The sequence below is a fragment of the Hypanus sabinus genome, chromosome X2, assembly GCF_030144855.1.
Source record: "Hypanus sabinus isolate sHypSab1 chromosome X2, sHypSab1.hap1, whole genome shotgun sequence".
NCBI classification, from domain to species: Eukaryota; Metazoa; Chordata; class Chondrichthyes; order Myliobatiformes; family Dasyatidae; genus Hypanus; species Hypanus sabinus.
In genome coordinates, this window is record NC_082739.1 from 1,199,796 (window position 1) to 1,218,657 (window position 18,862).

The 18,862-nt window shown below is 41.7% G+C and overlaps 1 protein-coding gene across 4 annotated transcripts in view; it reads right to left on the reverse strand.

The window, feature by feature from the left end:
* The window catches only part of slc37a4a (solute carrier family 37 member 4a), a 69,315-nt gene that overhangs the window by 16,846 nt on the left and 33,607 nt on the right, over window positions 1-18,862 (reverse strand). For all 4 annotated transcript variants that reach the window (XM_059956792.1, XM_059956794.1, XM_059956793.1 and 1 more), the window contains 2 exons: window positions 8,552-8,637; window positions 3,224-3,337 (listed from right to left, as the gene is read on the reverse strand). In XM_059956792.1, coding sequence (XP_059812775.1) covers window positions 3,224-3,337; window positions 8,552-8,637 — 200 coding nt within the window. The remainder of the gene's footprint in view (window positions 1-3,223; window positions 3,338-8,551; window positions 8,638-18,862) is intronic.

Sequence of the window (18,862 nt, forward strand, 5' to 3'; positions counted from 1 at the left end):
ACATGCACAAAGCTGTGTTGACTCTCCCTAATTAGTCCCTCTCTATCTAAATACTTGTAGATCCTATCTCTTAGTACTACTTACAATAATTTACCTACTATGGACGTCAAACTTACTGGCCTATAATTTCCCGGATTACTTTTAGAGCCTTTTTTTAAAAAATAAATACAACGGAACAACATGAGCTATCCTCCAACCCTCTGGCACCTCACCTGTAGATACCAACATTTTGCATATATCAGCCAGGGCCCCTGCAATTTCAACACTAGTCTCCTTCAAGGTCCGAGGGAATACCCTGTCAGGTCCTGGGGATTTATCTACTCTGATTTGCCTCAAGATAGCAAGCACCTTCTCCTCTTCAATCTGTATAAGTTCCATGACCTCACTACCTGTTTGCCTTATTTCCATTGACTCCATGTCAGTTTCCTTAGTAAATACAGATGCAAAAAACCCATTTAAGATCTCCCCCATTTCTTTTGGTTCCATACATAGCCGACCACTCTGATCTTCAAGAGGACCAATTTTATCCCTTACTATTATTTTGCTCTTGATATACCCATAGAAGCTCTTTGGATTATCCTTCACCTTGACTGCCAAAGCTACCTCATGTCTTCTTTTAGCCCTCCTGATTTCTTTCTTGAGTATAAAAAGTGCCAAAAAATACTTAAGTACCTTATTTGCTCCCTGTTTCCTATACACATCATACATCTCTTCTTCTTTATCACAGTTCCAATATCCCTCGAGAACCAAGGTTCCTTATTCTTATTCACTTTGCCTTTAAATCCTGACAGGAACATGCAAACTCTGCACTCTCAAAATTTCTCCTTTGAAGGCCTCCCACATACCAATCACATCCTTGCCAGAGAACAACCTGTCCCAATCCACACTTTTTAGATCCTTTCTCATTTCTTCAAATTTGGCCTTTTTCCAGTTCAGAACCTCAACCCGAGGACCAGATCTATCTTTATCCATGATCAAGTTGAAACTAATGGTGTTATGATCACTGGAACCAAAGTGTTCCCCTACACACACTTCCGTCACCTGTCCTAACTCATTTCCTAATAGGAGATCTAATATTGCATCCTCTCTAGTCAGTACCTCTATATATTGATTTAGAAAACTTTCCTGAACACATTTTACAAACTCTAACCCGTCTAGACCTTTAACGGTATGGGAGTCCCAATCAATACATGGAAAATTAAAATCCCCTACTATCACAACTTTATGTTTCCTGCAGTTGTCTGCTATCTCTCTGCAGATTTGCTCCTCCAATTCTTGCTGACTATTGGGTGGTCTATAATACAACCCCATTAATGTGGTCATACCTTTCCTGTTTCTCAGCTCTACCCATATGGCCTTGGTAGACAAGCCCTCTAATCTGTCCTGCCTGAGCACTGCTGTAACATTTTCCCTGACTAGCAATGTCACCCCCACCCTTCATCCCTCTGCCTCTATCACGTCTGAAACATCGGAACCCTGGAACATTAATCTTAATCTGCCAGTCCTGCCCCTCCTGTAGCCAAGTTTCAGTAATGGCTACAATGTCTTAATTCCACTTGTCAATCCATGCCCTCAGCTCATCTGCCTTCCCCACAATACTCCTCACATTGAAATATACACACCTCAGAAGATTATTACCATCACACACAACCCTTCTATTTCTGACTTTGCATGAAACTTTAACATAATTTATTTTCACCCCAGCTCCACTATCTGCTCTGGCACTCTGGTTCCCAACCCCTTGCAAATTGAGTTTAAACCCTCCCCAATAGCACTAGCAAACCTCCCTGCAAGGATATTGGTCCCCCTGTAGTTCAGGTGTAACCAGTCTCTCTTGTACAGGTCCCACCTGCCCCAGAAGAGGTCCCAATGATCCTGAAATCTGAAACCCTGCCCCCTACACCAGTTCCTCAGCCACGTGTTCATCCTCCAGAGCATCCAACACTTACCCTCACTGGCACGTGGCACAGGTAGCAATCCTGAGATTACCACCCTCGAGGTCCTGCTTTTTAACTTCTTACCAAGCTCTCTATACTCACTCTTCAGGACCTCCTCACTCTTTCCTCCTACGTCATTGGTACCGATGTGAACCATGACATCTGGCTGATCACCCTCCCACTTCAGAATGCCGTGCATGTGCTCAGAGACATCCCTGACCCTGGCACCCGGGAGGCAACAAACCATCCGGGAGTCTCTGTCATGACCACAGAACCTCCTGTCTGTACCTCTGACTATCGAGTCCCCTATCACTACCGCTCTCCTCTTCTTCCTCCCTCCCTTCTGCACTGCAGAACCAGACTCAGTGCCAGAGATCCAGCTGCCGCAGCTTGTCCCAAGTAAGACATCCCCAACAGTATCCAAATCGGTATACTTGTTGTTGAGGGGAATGGCCACAGGGGAACCCTGCTCTGCCTGCCCTTTCCCCTTCCCTTGCCTGACGGTAACCCAATTACCTGTGCCCTGCTCCTTTGGCGTAACTACCTCCCCGAAACTACTATCTATAAAACCACATTCTCCCGAATGATCCGGAGGTCATCCAGATCCTGCTCCAGTTCCCTAACGCGGTCTGTTAGGAGCTGCAGCTGGATGCACTTCTTGCAGGTGTTGTTGTCAGGGACACCAGAGGTCTCCCTGACTTCCCACATCCTGCCTGGCATTCTCTCTACTCTGAACAGAACAAAACTTACCAGATCCTACCCTCACCTCTGCCTGTTCACGCCGAAGCCTGCTGAGCCAAAGCTGTCCCACTCTGACGATGGCCGCTGTATATGGTGGTCTGTTTTTAAAACCTTTGGTGCGCTACATCATGCGCCTGCGCAGTCTAGCCTCTTTTCCCCGAGCAGTTAAAAAAAAATGACTTATCTCCGAGATGCCTTTAGTATTTCACTTTCAGCCTCTTGCTTCAATTTAAAAAAAAACCATGTTCCTTCCTTCCATGCAAGGCAGAGTTGCCAGTTCTGCCCAGACAGGATATTACAAGGTTGCTCACATGGATAATATTGGCTTACGATTCAGGGTGCCCATCTGGGAAGTGAACACCTACAGAACTTTAGCATAGCAGGAAGAGAATGCTGGCTGCATTGAGGTCACACTGACTGAGATATCACTTGACCTTTCCATACCGCAGTGCATCAGAACATCTACAATAACCTTCAATGCTGTTTCTGCATTTGGCAGAAATGGAAACACTTGCAGTCAAAAGAAAAATTACTACTGTAGTTACCTTGGCAGATTCTGTGGTTACCGTTACTCTGAAGAGATACATTGATAAGGCCATTCCTGCCATCATGGAGAGCAAAAGTCCATGTCGAGGGTTCCCATGACTTCGAAGGCCTTTCTAAAGGAGATTAACAGGTAACTTTATGATTTTCAAAAGCAAACATGAGGAAATCTGCAGATGCTGGAAATTAAAGCAACACGCACAAAATGCTGGTGGAACACAGCAGGCCAGGCAGCACCTGCAGATGCTGCCTGGCCTGCTGCGTTCCACCAGCATTTTGTGTGTGTAACTTTATGATTTGTTTATTTAAAATGAGCAACGACTCTCTTAAAATAATAGTGATAACACTGCTCAATATGGACCGTTTATTCACTTCTGATGATTTGACATGCCCAAGTACTCTTGGGAGATACAATACACCTCTGATATCCCAGTAATGTGTCCTTTGTGTAATCTGTTTCCACAGCAGCCGCATAGCATCCCCACCCCCACCCCCACAGGAAGTAGGGATGTTAATGCTAATCTATCCCAAGGAACAATAGGAAAAATCAGACTGGGTGACATTTCCCATGAGGGCACATACAGGGATTGAACCAATATCTCCTCCACAATCACCATCAACTCTGGGCACTCAGACCCCTGCTCTACTCACCTTATATCTATGATTGTGTGCCTCCTGGTTGAATGGGGCCAGAACAGCCTCTCTCTTAACATCAGCAAAACCAAAGAGCAGATTATCAATACAGGATGAAGAAGGCAGAGGTAAAGTCCATGAATTAGTCCTCATTCGGGGAATGGAAATGGAGAGGGTCAGTAACTGTGAAGCATATCAGAGAATCCTGGGACCATCACAAAGATGCCATGACAGCACCTCTACTTTCTTAGAAGTTTGTTTATGTTTAGCATGTCACCAAAAGCTTTGACATTCTTCTATTGAGTATCCTGACTGATTGCATTATGGCCCACTATGGAAACACCAATGCCCATGAATAAAAAAGGTGACAGAAAGTGGTGGATACAGCCCAGTCCATCACAGGCAAAACCCTCCCCACCACTGAGCACATTTCCATGGAGTGGTGCCACAGGAAAGCAGCACCATCATCAAAGACCCCCACCATCCAGGCTATGTGCCCTTCCCACTACTACCACCAGGAAGGAGGTACAGGAGCCTTAGGGCACACACTATCAGGTTCAGGAACACCTATTACCCTTCAAGCATTAGGCTCCTGAACCAGTGTGAATAAGTTCACTCAACACTACTCTCAACTGATTCCATGACCTACAGACTTATTTTCAAGAACTCTATGGTTCATGATCTCAGTATTATTTTTTATTTACACAGTTTGTCTTTTTTGCATATTGATAGTTTGTCAGTCTTTGTCAGTTTATGTATAGCTTTTCATAAAATTCTATTTTCCTGTGAACGTCTGCAAGAAAATGTACCTCCAGGTAATATATAACATATATGTACTTAGATAATAAATTTACTTTGAACTTTCATTTCTATATTCTGAGTTCATATGGAGTCTTGGCCTGTCAATCTACCCTTTCCAAAGTCCATAAACCACAATTGTCCATTTCTTTCCATGGATGCTGTCTGACCAACTGAGTTCCTCCAGCAGATTGTTTGTTGCTCCAGATTTCATCTCATCAACGACGAGAGGCATTGATCGTGTGGATAGTCAGAGGCTTTTTCCCAGGACTGAAATGGTTGCCACAAGAGGACACAGGTTTAAGGTGCTGGGGAATAGGTATAGAGGAGATGTCAGGGGTAAGTTTTTTTTACTCAGAGAGTGGTGAGTGCGTGGAATGGGCTGCCAGCAATAGTGGTGGAGGTGGATACAATAGGGTCTTTTAAGAGACTTTTGGATAGGTACATGGAGCTTAGTAAAATAGAGGGCTATGGGGGAGCCTAGTAATTTCTAAGGTAGGGACATGTTCGGCACAACTTTGTGGGCCAAAGGGCCTGTATTGTGCTGTAGGCTTTCTATGTTTCAGCATCTGCAGCCTCTTCTGTCTCTATCCTACCTTTTTATACTCACTTTCAAACACGCAAGTGTGACGTACCACAGAACAAATTGTGGCCTATCACACTTGGGCAAGAAAGTTATGTGGATATGAATAATGGAATGTTGCAGGAAACATGGCAGCTGAATTGAATGTAGCAAGTTCCTTTAGCAACATCATTATAAACCAAATAATTAGTGTTAGTAATGCTGAATGAGGGATAAGTATAGCAAGGAGATCAGGGAGAACAGCACTGCTGCTTTTAACACTATTCCATGGAATCTTTGACATCCACCTGGGAGCAAGAAGGAGCTTACCTTAAAGGTAGCATCTTTGATAGTGTAGTACTGTCTCAGTAAAACCTTAAGATATCAGGCTGATATCCAAAGTTCAAAGTAAATTTATTATCAAAGCACATATACAGTACCATGCAAAAGTCTTAGGCACATATATATAGCTCGGATGCCTGAGACTTTTGCACACAACTGTATATTATGTCTTTTCAGTTACCTTATACCACTTAATACTACCAAGCTAATACAAAGCTTTTTTCTGTGTGCCATACTCTGCTAGAGCCTCGGCGACCACTTTTTTTTTTAAAAAAAAGAGTGGTTGTTTTGGAAGAAAGATTCTGTGAGTGGTCACCCACGTCCTTCTCACAGCACAGTGTTAATACAAAGCTAAGCACTCTTATTTCTGTTTCCCAATTACCTTCCTGTTTTAACCAATATACAGTACTGTGCAAAATTCTTAGGCACCCTAGCTATATATACAGTATACACCCAAGACTTTTGCATAGTACTGTATGTCACCAGATAACATCCTGAGATTCATTTTTTGTGGGCATTCACAGTAAATACAAATGTTCAAAACCAATGTTCAAAAGACAACAAACTGCAAAAACTAAAAGAAAAAAAATAAACAAAATAATAATAAATAAATAAGCAATAAATATTGAGAACATGAGATGAAGAATCCTAGAAAGTCAGTCCATAGGTTATGGCAACAGTTCAGTGTTGGGTTGAGTTCAGATATCTTTGGAAACAGCTCTATTTCTATCTCTAATATCTCTTTTTTTCCCTTTTCGAGGCGCTTTTGAAGACCCTGACCTGGAGTTACACTTTTGTTTTTTGGAATGGGACCCACTCTCAGGGCCTCGTAACCAGTTGCTTTTTGATATCCCAAGGATGCAGCCTGGAAGACTAGGACGCCTTTAGGGTGCTGGATTTTCGTGACACTGGAGACAGGCTAATTCTTGGCCAGTGCCCCTGACTGAGGCGTTGCAGGAGAACATGAAACATTGGGAGCAGCAGAGTAGCTGCCATGGGCTGTGTGCCCAGAGAGCTGCACCTTTGCAGTGCCGACTGAGCGCAGAGCTCAGAAAAAGTGACGCAACAGACTTTTCATATCATAAATCAGCGAGTTGCTTGTTATGTCTTCCTTCTCACTGTGAAACGGGGACACCTCTTTTTCCCTTATTAGGGAGAGAGAGAGCCTGTGGTATATGAAATTACCAGGTGGACGAGTAGTCCTTTGGGGTACTGCAAGTCTGTGTCTACCAGGCCATGACACAGCCAGTCAATATACTCTCCAACACACATCTATAGAAGTTTGTCAAAGTTTTACATGTCAAGCCAAGAATAAAAATAATCCAAGAATAGAATACAAAGTAAAATTTCATGATAGAAACTGCAATAAAGAATTGCAGAATTTCATACAAGACAGGTGAACACTACCGGGCTGTTACACAGTTTCAGTTTCTCTGTGCTAAGCCCATCATGTTCCTCCTCAGCAACGGATCAAATTTTGGAAGATAGGATTTGGTTGAAGAACTCCTTTTCAACTGGCACAAACACGACCGGCTGACTTAGTCTCTTCTACTGTATAGTTTCTATGAACCTTAACTAGTCAGGGCGTGAAGGGCTATGGGGAGAAGGCAGGAGATTGCGGTTGAGAGGGAAATGGATCAGCCATGACAGAATAGTGGAGCAGAAAAAATGGCCAAATGGCCCAATTCTGCTCCCACATCTTATGGAATTTGTGATAAATTGGTGTCTTCTTGTACCTACTCATTGTCAATGTTCTGTGCTACCTACATTTCCAATTTGCTGCTCCCCAAGGCAATTATTCCATGCCACAGAGTATACATTCTCTATCACACCCTCCAGGGATCTGTGTTAAATTATCCTGTACCTTCACTATCTAGGCCATGTCCCCACCATCCAGGCCATATTCTCTTCTCGCTGCTACCATCGGGCAAGAGTTACAAGAGCCTAATTCCCACACCACCATGTTTAGGAACAGTTATTACCCCTCAACCATCAAGCTCCTGAAACAAGTGTTGATAACTTCATTCACCTCAACTCTGAACTGATTCCACAACTTACAGATGCATTCTACAACTTATGTTCTCAGTATTATTTATTGTTTTTTATTAGCACAATATGTCTTTGTTTGCACATAATTGTTAGTCTTTATTTATAAATTTTTCTTAAATATAACTATTTCTTTATTTCCCTGTAAATGTCTGCAAGAAAATAACACTCAAGGTAGTTTATGGTGACATATATGTACTTTAAAAATAAATTTACTTTGACTTTGAATAGACTCAAGTTGTGTGTGGGTGAGATTGAAAGAATTGCAGAGAAATTACTGGGATATGTCTCCAACATCCAGCACCATCCAAGGAAGCAATGGTACTCATACAGATCAAATTAATTAATTAATGAGGTACGTCTGATGGCTTCAGGCCTGTACTTGATGGAGTTTAGAAGAATGGGGGGGGGGGGGGGGAAGAATCTCATTGAAACCTATCAAACATTGAAAGGTCTAGACTGAGTGGACATGGAGAGGATGTTTCCTGGGGGGGGGGAGAATCTCAATGAAACCTATCAAACATTGAAAGGTCTAGACTGAGTGGACATGGAGTGAATGTTTCCTATAGTAGGTGAGTCTAGAACCAGAGGGCACAGCCCCAGAATAGGATGTTCATTTAAAACAGAGATGAGGAGGAATTTCTTTAGCTAGAAGGTGATGAATCTATGGAATTCATTGCCACAGATAGATGTGGAGGCTGAGTCATTGGATATATTTAAAGTTGAGGTTGATAGGTTCTTGATTAGTCAGGGCATCAAAGGTTACAGGGAGAAGGCAGGAGAATGGGGTTGAGAGGGATAATGAATCAGCTTTGATGAAATGGCTGAGCAGACTTGACGGGTTGAATGGCCTAATTCTGCTCTTACACTTTTTGATGGTGCAAGAGCAGAATTACCCCTCCCCAGTGTAAAGCCACATTACATTGGTTCATACTCCATCAATACATACCCGAGCAACTGCCCTGTCAGACAGGTATCCAGCAGCAATGCTCCCAAGCAGCCCACCGACCTCCAGTGCACTCATGAACGAGCTCCCTGCAAGATCAAAGCAAAAATAAAAGAATGGCAGTGGGTTGCCTAAACATCATGAATGTCAGTGTTTAAGGGACAGCATGGTAGCATAGTGGTTAGTGTTATACATTACAGTGCCAGCGATCAGCAAATGGGGTTGAACTCCTCACTGTCTGTAAGGAGTTTGTACATTCTGGTAATGGCCATGTGGGTTTAGAAAGATGTAAAGTATAAGTTAGGGCTGGTGAGGTGTGGGCCTGCTATGTTGGTGCCAGAAGCATGGTGACACTAGCGGACTGTCCCCAGCACTTCCTCGGACTGTGTTGTTCACTGACACAAGCAACACATTTCACTGGATGTTTCAATGTACATGTGACAAATAAAGCTAATCTTTATAAACCTTCATCTTTAATCCTCAGTTTAGTCAGAATAAACTGACTGAACCTGAAGGGAGAAGAGAACTACAAATGGCACAAGACTTGTAAAGAGGGTGAAATTCTCCAGTTCTAGCTGTCGACTTCCCTGGCTCTTTGTTCTCATCTCTAGGTCTACCTATTTATTTTACAAATGTGTGCAAGTCCAATATTTATTGCCTATCCTTTATAGTCCTTGGGAAAGGTTTAGAATCAGAATCATGTTTTTTTTTATTTTTTTATAAAAATCGGTGACATGTTGTGAAATTGTTATTTTGCAACAGCAGCACAATGCAATACATAAAAAAGTACAGATTACAGTAAGAAAAATAAAAAAAATCAATGTATAAAAGAGACCATAACAGTAAGGGAGTGTTCATGGGCTAATTGTCCATTCAGAAACCTGGCAGGGGGAAGAAGCTGTTCCTGAATCATTGAGTGTGTACCTCTTCCTTGACGGTAGTAATGAGAAGAGGCCTTGTTCTGGGTGATGGGGGTCATTCACGATGGATGCCAGCTTCTTAAGGCAATGTCTTTTGAAGACTTCCTAGATGCTGGGTAGGCTAATGTCTAATGATGGAGTGGGCTGAACTTAAAACCCTCTGTAGCCTTTTTCGATTCTAGCTCAAGATGAATTCGTTATAGGGAAGAGTGAGTTACCTTCTAGGACTGTTGGGATTCCTTCTGGGTGAAGACACTCCTACAATGTTTTTGGGTGATCCAGGATTTCAGACCAGAAATAGTGAAGAAACAAGTATACATTTCCAAGTCAGGGTGGTGGTGGCTTTGAGGGGAAGCTACAGATGATGATCCCATGTAATTGCTGCTCTTGTTGAATGAGTTCACAGGGTTAGGAAGTGCCCTTACAGTTGCCTCACGAGAGAAAACAAATTGTAGAAATAATTAGCAATATTGGGACTTTATCCCCTGGAGCACAGGAGAATATACAAAATGATGTATACAAAAGGAAGATATACAAAATGATGAGGGGTATAGAAAGGGTGGACTTTTTAACCTCAGGTTGGGTGAGATGAGAACTAGAGGTCAGAGATTTAGGGTGAAAGGTGAAATATTTAAGGGGAATCTGAAGAACTTTTTCATTCAGAGGGCGGTGCAAGTGTGGAAGGAGCTGCCAGCAGATCTGGAAGGTATGGGTTCAATTATAAAATTTGAGAGAACTTTGGCTAGGTACATGGATGACAAATAAGAGAAGTACAGAGGACTATGATACGGGTGTAGGCAGATGAGACTAGGCAGAAAACCAGGCTGGCATGGACTAGATGGGCTGAAAGGCTTGTTTTTGTGCTGTAGTGCTCTATGACTCTATCAATAGTAGGAAACATATTAGAACATCATTAAGGAACATGACACTTAGGGAAATAAATTTAGGATAAGCAGATTCAATAGAATTAATGAGAGGAAAATTCTGTTTGACAAATGTGGATGTTCGTATAGTTTGCAGTTCTAACTAGCTGGGTGAATAAGGTCAAAGTAATTGATGTGGTATATTTGGACTTCCAGAATGCTTCTGATAAGGCGTTTCACAATAAAATTAGAGTACATGGCTTTGTAGACAATGCATTGAAATGGTTTAAGGATTAGTTAGGGGTTAAAAACACTAATAAAAGGTTCTTTTTCAATTTTGAACAGGGAGAAATGCTGGTGCCTCCAATTGCTTGCAATCTATGCTGATGATTTGACGAATGAAATCAAGTATAATATACCTAGGTCTGCTGTGATACAATCACGGATGGTATTGTGGGCTGTGAGGAGGTGGCAAAGGGATACAAGCAGTTTGGCTAAGGACAAAGAATACCAAAAATGAGAAATAATTTTGAAAAAAAAAGAAAAATGTGGAATATGGAGACACAAGAGAGTGCAAATGCTGAAATATGGAGCAACAAATAAACAGCTGGAGGAGCTCAACGGGAAAGGCAGCGTCTATGACAGGCAGCATTAGACAGTTGACATTTCAGGTTGAGATAACACGAGGAAATCTGCAGATGCTGGAAATTCAAACAACACACACAAGATGCTACCTGTCCTGCTGTGTTCCACCAGCATTTTGTGTGTGTTGTTCCAGGTTGAGATACTGCATCTGGACTGGAAAGAAAGAGGGGAAATAGTCAGTATAAGGAGGTAGGGGGAAGGGCTGTTGCAAGAACTGGCAGGTGATAGGCAAATGAATCTATTTTAAATGATGAGAGATGATCAAGTACTGGTCTGGTGCTTACAGGGATCTTGGAGTTCTTCTACAAGACTATCTGGAAATTAATTTGGAAGTTGAGCAAGGAATTAGGAAGACAGATGGTATGTTGGTTTACATGAGGATTGAATAGATGAGTAAAAACACTGCTCTAATTACTAAAGTCCACGGTGAAGTCATATTTAGAACTGCAAATTAATCTGACCTAGCTAAGGAATTTGTAATGAGAGAGATCCCAGCACCAGATTGTTTCCTGGCATGTCAGGTTTGTAACACGAGAAGAAATTAATCATGTTTGGCCTATACTCTCTAGAATTTGAAAGAAAGAGATGATCTCGTTAAAGCAGTAAATCCTTACAGGATTTGATAGGGTGAATGCAGGGATAATGTTTCCACTGGATAGGGTCTAGAACTCAGATCATAGACTCAAAACAAAATCAGAATCAGGTTTAATATCACTGGCGTATATTGTGAAATTTGTTAACTTCAGGGAAGCAGTATCAGTAAATGTAAAGAAAAAAACTAAGTTACATTAAGTATATACATGTCTATTAAGTAGTTAAGTTAAAATAGTGCAAAATTGAAGTCAAAGCTAATGTAAAAGCAAAGAGCATACAACAAAGTAAAAATTAGTGGGAAGACAGAGGATTGGGAAGCTTTCAAAATCTTAGAGAGAGCTAGTCTAGTCAGGTGGAAGAAGGCAGCATACCTGAGGTTTAGGAAGCAAGGATCAAATGAGTCTATTGAGGAATATAGGGTAGCAAGAAAGCAGCTTAAGAAGGGGCTGAGGAGAGCAAGAAGGGGGTATGAGAAGGCCTTGGCAAGTAGGGTAAAGGAAATCCCCAAGGCATTCTTCAATTATGTGAAGAACAAAAGGATGACAGGAGAGAAGGTAGGACCGATTAGAGATAAAGGTGTGAAGATGTGCCTGGAGGCTGTGGAAGTGAGTGAGGTCCTCAATGAATACTTCTCTTCGGTATTCACCAATGAGAGGGAACTTGATGATGATGAGGACAATATGAGTGAGGTTGATGTTCTGCAGCATGTTGTAATTAAGGGAGAGGAGGTGTTGGAGTTATTAAAATAACTTAGGACAGGTAAGTCCCCGGGGCCTAATGGAATATTCCCCAGGCTGCTCCATGAGGCGAGGGAAGAGATTGCTGAGCCTCTGGTTAGGATCTTTATGTCCTCGTTGTCCACAGGAATGGTACCGGAGGATTGGAGGGAGGCGAATGTTGTCCCCTTGTTTAAAAAAGGTAGTAGGGATAGTCCGGGTAATTATAGACCAGTGAGCATTAAGTCTGTGGTGGGAAAGCTGTTGGAATACATTCTTAGAGATAGGATCTATGGGCATTTAGAGAATCATGGTCTGATCAGGGACAGTCAGCATGGCTTTGTGAAGGGAAGATTGTGCCTAACAAGCCTGATAGAGTTCTTTGAGGAGGTGACCAGGCATATAGATGAGGGTAGTGCAGTGGATATGATCTATATGGATTTTAGTAAGGCATTTGACAAGGTTCCACGTGGTATGCTTATTCAGAAAGTTAGAAGGCTTACGAATTTGGTTTCAATTTCGTAAATTTTTTACTCTGAAAAACTTTGTTCTTGATAGCCCTATTTTACTTAATTTTTTTTTCAAACCTTCTTTGACAGATCAAGCCTTTAGCATATGGAAAAGGAAAGGTATAAAATGTTTTCGTGATCTTTTCTTTGAAGGTAGTTTGATGTCTTTCGACCAACTTTCCAACAAATTTGAGTTACCTAAATCTAACTTTTTTAGATATCTACAAATTAGAAATTTTTTTACATAAAATTCTACCATCCTTCCCCAATTCAACTTCAATGGACTTTTTAGGTATGATTTTTACCTTAAATCCCTATCAGAAGGGATTAGTGGCTTTTATTTATAATATGATTATGAAGATACAACCAGAAATATCAGGTAGAATTAAACAAGAATGGGAAAAAGAACTTCAATATAATATATCAATAGAAAAATGGGAAAAAATTTTTACAAATGGTTAATTCTTCTTCTATATGTGCTAAACATGCTTTAATACAATTTAAAATTGTACATAGAGCTCATATGTCTAAAGATAAACTTGCTCGATTCTATTCTCATATTAACCCTCAATGTGACAGATGTCATTCAGATGTGGCTTCATTGACCCACATGTTTTGGTCATGTCCCACTTTACATAACTATTGGAAGGACATATTTGCTACCATTTCCTCAATTTGGAATATCGATTTACAACCTCATTTTATTACTGCAATTTTTGGTATACCAAATGAGGATGATAATCAGTTTTCCCCTTCAATTAGACGAATGATTGCTTTTGTAACATTAATGGCCAGAAGGTCTATATTACAAAATTGGAAAGTAGTAAATCCTTCTACCACGTTTCAGTGGTTCTCTCAAACTATTTCTCTTCTGAGCTTGGAAAAAATTAGAAGCACTATTTTTGACTCATCAATTAAATTTGAAGAAACTTGGGGACCGTTCATTCGACATTTTCATATGAATTAATTTGGCCTCTTCCAGACCTTCTCTTTACTTATCCTTGTTCAGGTATGGAGTTCCGGAGTTTTTGGCACTATCATATACAAATAAACTGTTATTATTGCCCATGTTAGTTTAGTTTAGTATTTTTTTTATATTTTTGCCTGTATTTTTTAATTTTTTCTTTTTCTTTTGATGATTGTTTTTATTTTTTTCATATAATTATTATAAACTTGATTGATAATGCACTATGTTTCTATGTTGATATTTTAATGGGATATTGTTATCCTACTACTAATTCAATTCAAGTCTTATGTATTTATAACCTATTTATTATTATATTATGTTTCTTTTATATATGAAATTCAATAAAAAGATTGAAAAAGAAAAGAAAAGAAAAAGAAAGAAGGCATGGGATCCAGGGAAGTTTGGCCAGGTGGATTCAGAAGGCAGAGGGTCATGGTGGAGGGAGGACATTCAGATTGGAGGGTTGTGACTTGTGGTGTCCCACAAGGATCTGTTCTAGGACCTCTACTTTTCGTGATTTTTATTAATGACCTGGATGTGGGGGTAGAAGGGTGGGTTGGCAAGTTTTCAGATGACACAAAGGTGTTGTAGATAGCGTAGAGGATTGTCGAAGATTGCAGAGAGACATTGACAGGATGCAGAAGTGGGCTGAGAAGTGGCAGATGGAGTTCAACCCGGAGAAGTGTGAGGTGGTACACTTTGGAAGGACAAACTCCAAGGCAGAGTACAAAGTAAATGGCAGGATACTTGGTAGTATGGAGGAGCAGAGGGATCTGGGGGTACATGTCCACACATCCTTGAAAGTTGCCTCACAGGTAGATAGGGTAGTTAAGAAAGCTTATGGGGTGTTAACTTTCATTTGTCGAGGGATAGAGTTTAAGAGACATGATGTAATGATGCAGCTCTAGAAAACTCTGGTTAGGCCACACTTGTACTGTGTCCAGCTCTGGTCATCTCAGTATAGGAAGGATGTGGAAGCATTGGAAGGGGTACAGAGAAGATTTACTAGGATGCTGCCTGGTTTAGAGAGTATGGATTATGATCAGAGATTAAGGGAGCTAGGGCTTTACTGTTTGGAGAGGAGGAGGATGAGAGGAGACATGATAGAGGTGTACAAGATATCAAGAGGAATAGACAGAGTGGATAGCCAGCGTCTCTTCCCCAGGGCACCACTGCTCAGTACAAGAGGACATGACTTTAAGGCAAGGGGAGGGAAGTTCAAGGGGGATAAAAGAGGAAGAGAGTGGTTGGTGTGTGGAATGCACTGGCGGAGTCAGTTACACTAGTGAAGTTTAAGAGACTACTAGACAGGAAAATGGAGGAATTTAAGGCGGGGGGTTATATGTGAGGCAGGGTTTGAGGGTTGGCACAACATTGTGGGCAGAAGGGCCTGTAATGTGCTGTACTGTTCTATGTTCTATAATATCAAAAGTGGATGGTAAAAGCTTTTTCAAATATGTTAAATATAGTAAAAAGAGATGAGAGTGGATATAGGACTGTAGAAAATGAAGCAGGAGAAATAATAACGGGGACAAGGAGATGGCAGATGAAGAAAATTAGTATTTTGCATCAGTCTTCACTGTGGAAGACACTAGCAGTGTGCCTGATGTTATAGTGTGTGAAGGAAGAGAAGTGAGTGCAGTTACTATTCCAAGGGAGAAGGTGCTCAAAAAGCTGAAAGACCTAAAGGTACATAAGTCACTCAAACCAGATGAACTGCACCCTAGGGTTCTGAAAGAGGCAGCGTTAGAGATTATGAAGGCATTAGAAATGATCTTTCAAAAATCATTGGACTCTGGCATGGTGCCAGAGGACTGGAAAATTGCAAATGTCACTTCACTCTTCAAGAAGGGAGAGAGGCAGAAGAAAGGAAATTATAGACCAGTGAGCCTGACCTCAGTGGTTGGGAAAATGAAGTCAATTGTTAATGATGAGGTGATTGGAGTACCTGGTGATATAGAACAAGATAGGATGAAGTCAGCATTGTTTACTTAAGGAAAAATCTTGCCTGACGAACCTGCCAGAATTTTTTGAGGCGATTACAAGTAGGATAGATTAAAGGGGTGTAGTGGATGTTGTATATTTGGACTTTCAGAAGGCCTTTGACAAGGTGCCACACATGAGGCTGGTTACCAAGTTAGAAGCCCATGGTATTACAGGAAAGTTACTAACAAGGTTAGATTATTGGCTGTTAGGTTGGAGGCAATGAGTGGGAATAAAAGGATCCTTGTTGACTAGTGGTGTTCCGTAGTGGTTGGTGTTGGAACCACTTCTTATTATGCTGTATATAAATGATTTAGATAGAAAAGATGCCTTTGTTGTCAAGTTTGCAGATGATATGAAGATTGGTAGAGGGGCAGGTAGTGTTGAGGAAACAGGTAGGATAACAAATATTAGGAGAATGGGCAAGAAAGTGGCAAATTAAATACAATGTTGAAAAATGCATGGTCATGTACTTTGGTAGTAGAAATAAATGTGAAAACAATTTTCTAAATGGGGAGGAAATTCAAAAATCTGAGATGCAAAGGGACATAGGAGTCCTTGTGCAGATTGCAGGTTGAGTCAGTGGTGAGAAAGGCAAATGCAATATTAGCATTCATTTCAAGAGGTCTGGAATACAAGAGCAGGGATGTGATGCTGAGGTTTTATAAGGCACTGGTGAGGCCTCACCTTGAGTATTGTGAACAGTTTTGGTCTCCTCATCAAAGAGATATGCTGGCATTGGAGAGGGTCCAGAGGAGGTTCACAAGGATGATTCCTGGAATGAAAGGGTTATCATACGAGGAACGTTTGATGGCTCTAGGTCTGTACTTGCGGGAATTTAGAAGGATCTCATTGAAACCTTTCGAACGTTGAAAGGCCTAGACAGAGTAGATGCGGAAAGGATGTTTCCCATGGTGGGAGAGTCTAGGACAAGAGGGCATAGCCTCAGGATTTCGGGGCATCCATTTAAAACAGATGCGGAGAAATTTCTTTAGCCAGAGGGTGGTGAATTTGTGGAATTTGTTGCCACGTGCAACTGTGGAGGTCAGGTCATTGGATGTATTTAGGTCAGAGCTGGATAGGTTCTTGATTGGATATGGCATCAAAAGTTACGGGTAGAAGAACCAGGAAATGGGTCTGAGGAGGGGGAGAAAAATGGATCAGCCATGACTGAATGGCAGAGAGACTCAATTGGCCAAATTCTGCTCCTATGTCTTATTGTCTAAAATAACTGAAATAAAAAAGTAGTGAGGTAGTGTACATGGGTTCAATGTCCATTTAGGAATTGGATAGTAGAGGGGAAGAAGCTGTTTCTGAATCGCTGAGTGTGTGCCCTCAAGCTTCTGTACCTCCTTCCTGACGGTAACAGTGTGAAGAGGCATGTCCTGCGTGGTGGGGATCCTTAACAATGGACGCTGCCTTCCTAAGGCACTGCTCCTTGAAGATAGAACCATAGAACACTACAGCACAGTACAGGCCCTTCAGCCCTCCATGTTGTGCCAACCCATATAATCCTTAGAAAAATTGTACTGAACACACACTACCCCATAACCCTCCATTTTTCTTTCATCCATGTGCCTGTCCAAGAGGCTTAAATACCCCTAATGTTTTAGCCTCCACCACCATCCCTGGCAAGTCATTCCAGGCACTCTCAACCCTCTGTGTAAAAAACTTACCCCTGATGTCTCCCCTAAACTTCCCTCCCTTAATTTTGTACATATGCCCTCTGGTGTTTGCTATAGGTGCCTTGGGAAACAGGTACTGACTATCCACATTATCTATGCCTCTCATAATCTTGTAGACCTCTATCAAGTCCCCTCTCATTCTTCTACGCTCCAAAGAGAAAAGTCCCAGCTCTGCTAACCTTGCCTCATAAGACTTGTTTTCCAATCCAGGCAAAATCTCCTCTGCACCCTCTCCATAGCTTCTGCATCCTTCCTATAATGAGGTGACCAGAATTGAACACAATACTCTAAGTGAGGTCTCACCAGAGATTTGTAGAGTTGCAACATGCCCTCTCTACTCTTGAACTCAATCCCCCGTTAATGAAGCCTAGCAACCCACAGGCCTTCTTAACTACCCTATCAACCTGTGCAGCGACCTTGAGGGATGTATGGATTTGAACCCCAAGGTCCCTTTGTTCATCCACACTCTTAAGTAACTGACCATTAATCCTGTACTCGGTCTTCTGGTTTGTCCTTCCAAAATACATCACCTCACACTTGTCCGGATTGAACTCCATCTGCCATTTTTCTGCCCAACTCTGCAGCCTGTCTATATCCTCTTGTAACCTTTGACAACCTACAGCTCCATCCACGACTCCTCCAATCTTCGTGTCATCCGCAAACTTACTAACCCATCCTTCCACCTCTACATCCTCTACATCCAGGTCATTTATAAAAATCACAAATAGCAGGGGTCCCAGGACAGATCCCTGCGGCACTCCACTAGTCACCGACCTCCAGGCAGAATACTTTCCTTCCACAACTACCCTCTGCTTTTTTCCTTTAAGCCAATTTTTTATCCAAACAGCCAAAGTTCCACTTATCCCATGCCTCATGACTTTCTGGATGAGTCTCTCATGAGGGACCTTGTCAAATGCTTTGCTAAATTCCGTGTAGACCACATCCACTGCCCTACCCTCATCAATTTCTTTTGTTACCTCTTCAAAAAACTCAATCAGGCTCATGAGGCATGATCTTCCCTTCACAAAGCCATGTTGACTATCCATGAGTAGACTGTATTTCTCCAAATGTTCGTAGATCCTATCCTTAAGAATCCTTTCCCGTAGTTTGCATACCACACATGCAAGACTCACCAGTCTATAGTTCCCAAGTTTCTCCCTGTTACTTTTTTTAAACAAGGGAACTACATTTGCCATTCTCCAGTCCTCCGGAACTTCCCGAGCCAAAGAGGATTCAAAGATCATAGCTAATGCTCCTGTGATCTCTTCTCTCAATTCCCACAACAACCTGGGGTGTATCATATCCGGCCCTGGGGATTTATCAATCTTAATGTTTTTAAGAAGATCCAGCACTTCTTCTTCCCTAATCTCCACATTGTCCAGCACACAGGGCCACTCTACTTCAACCTCATCCTAATCAAGATCCTTTTCAC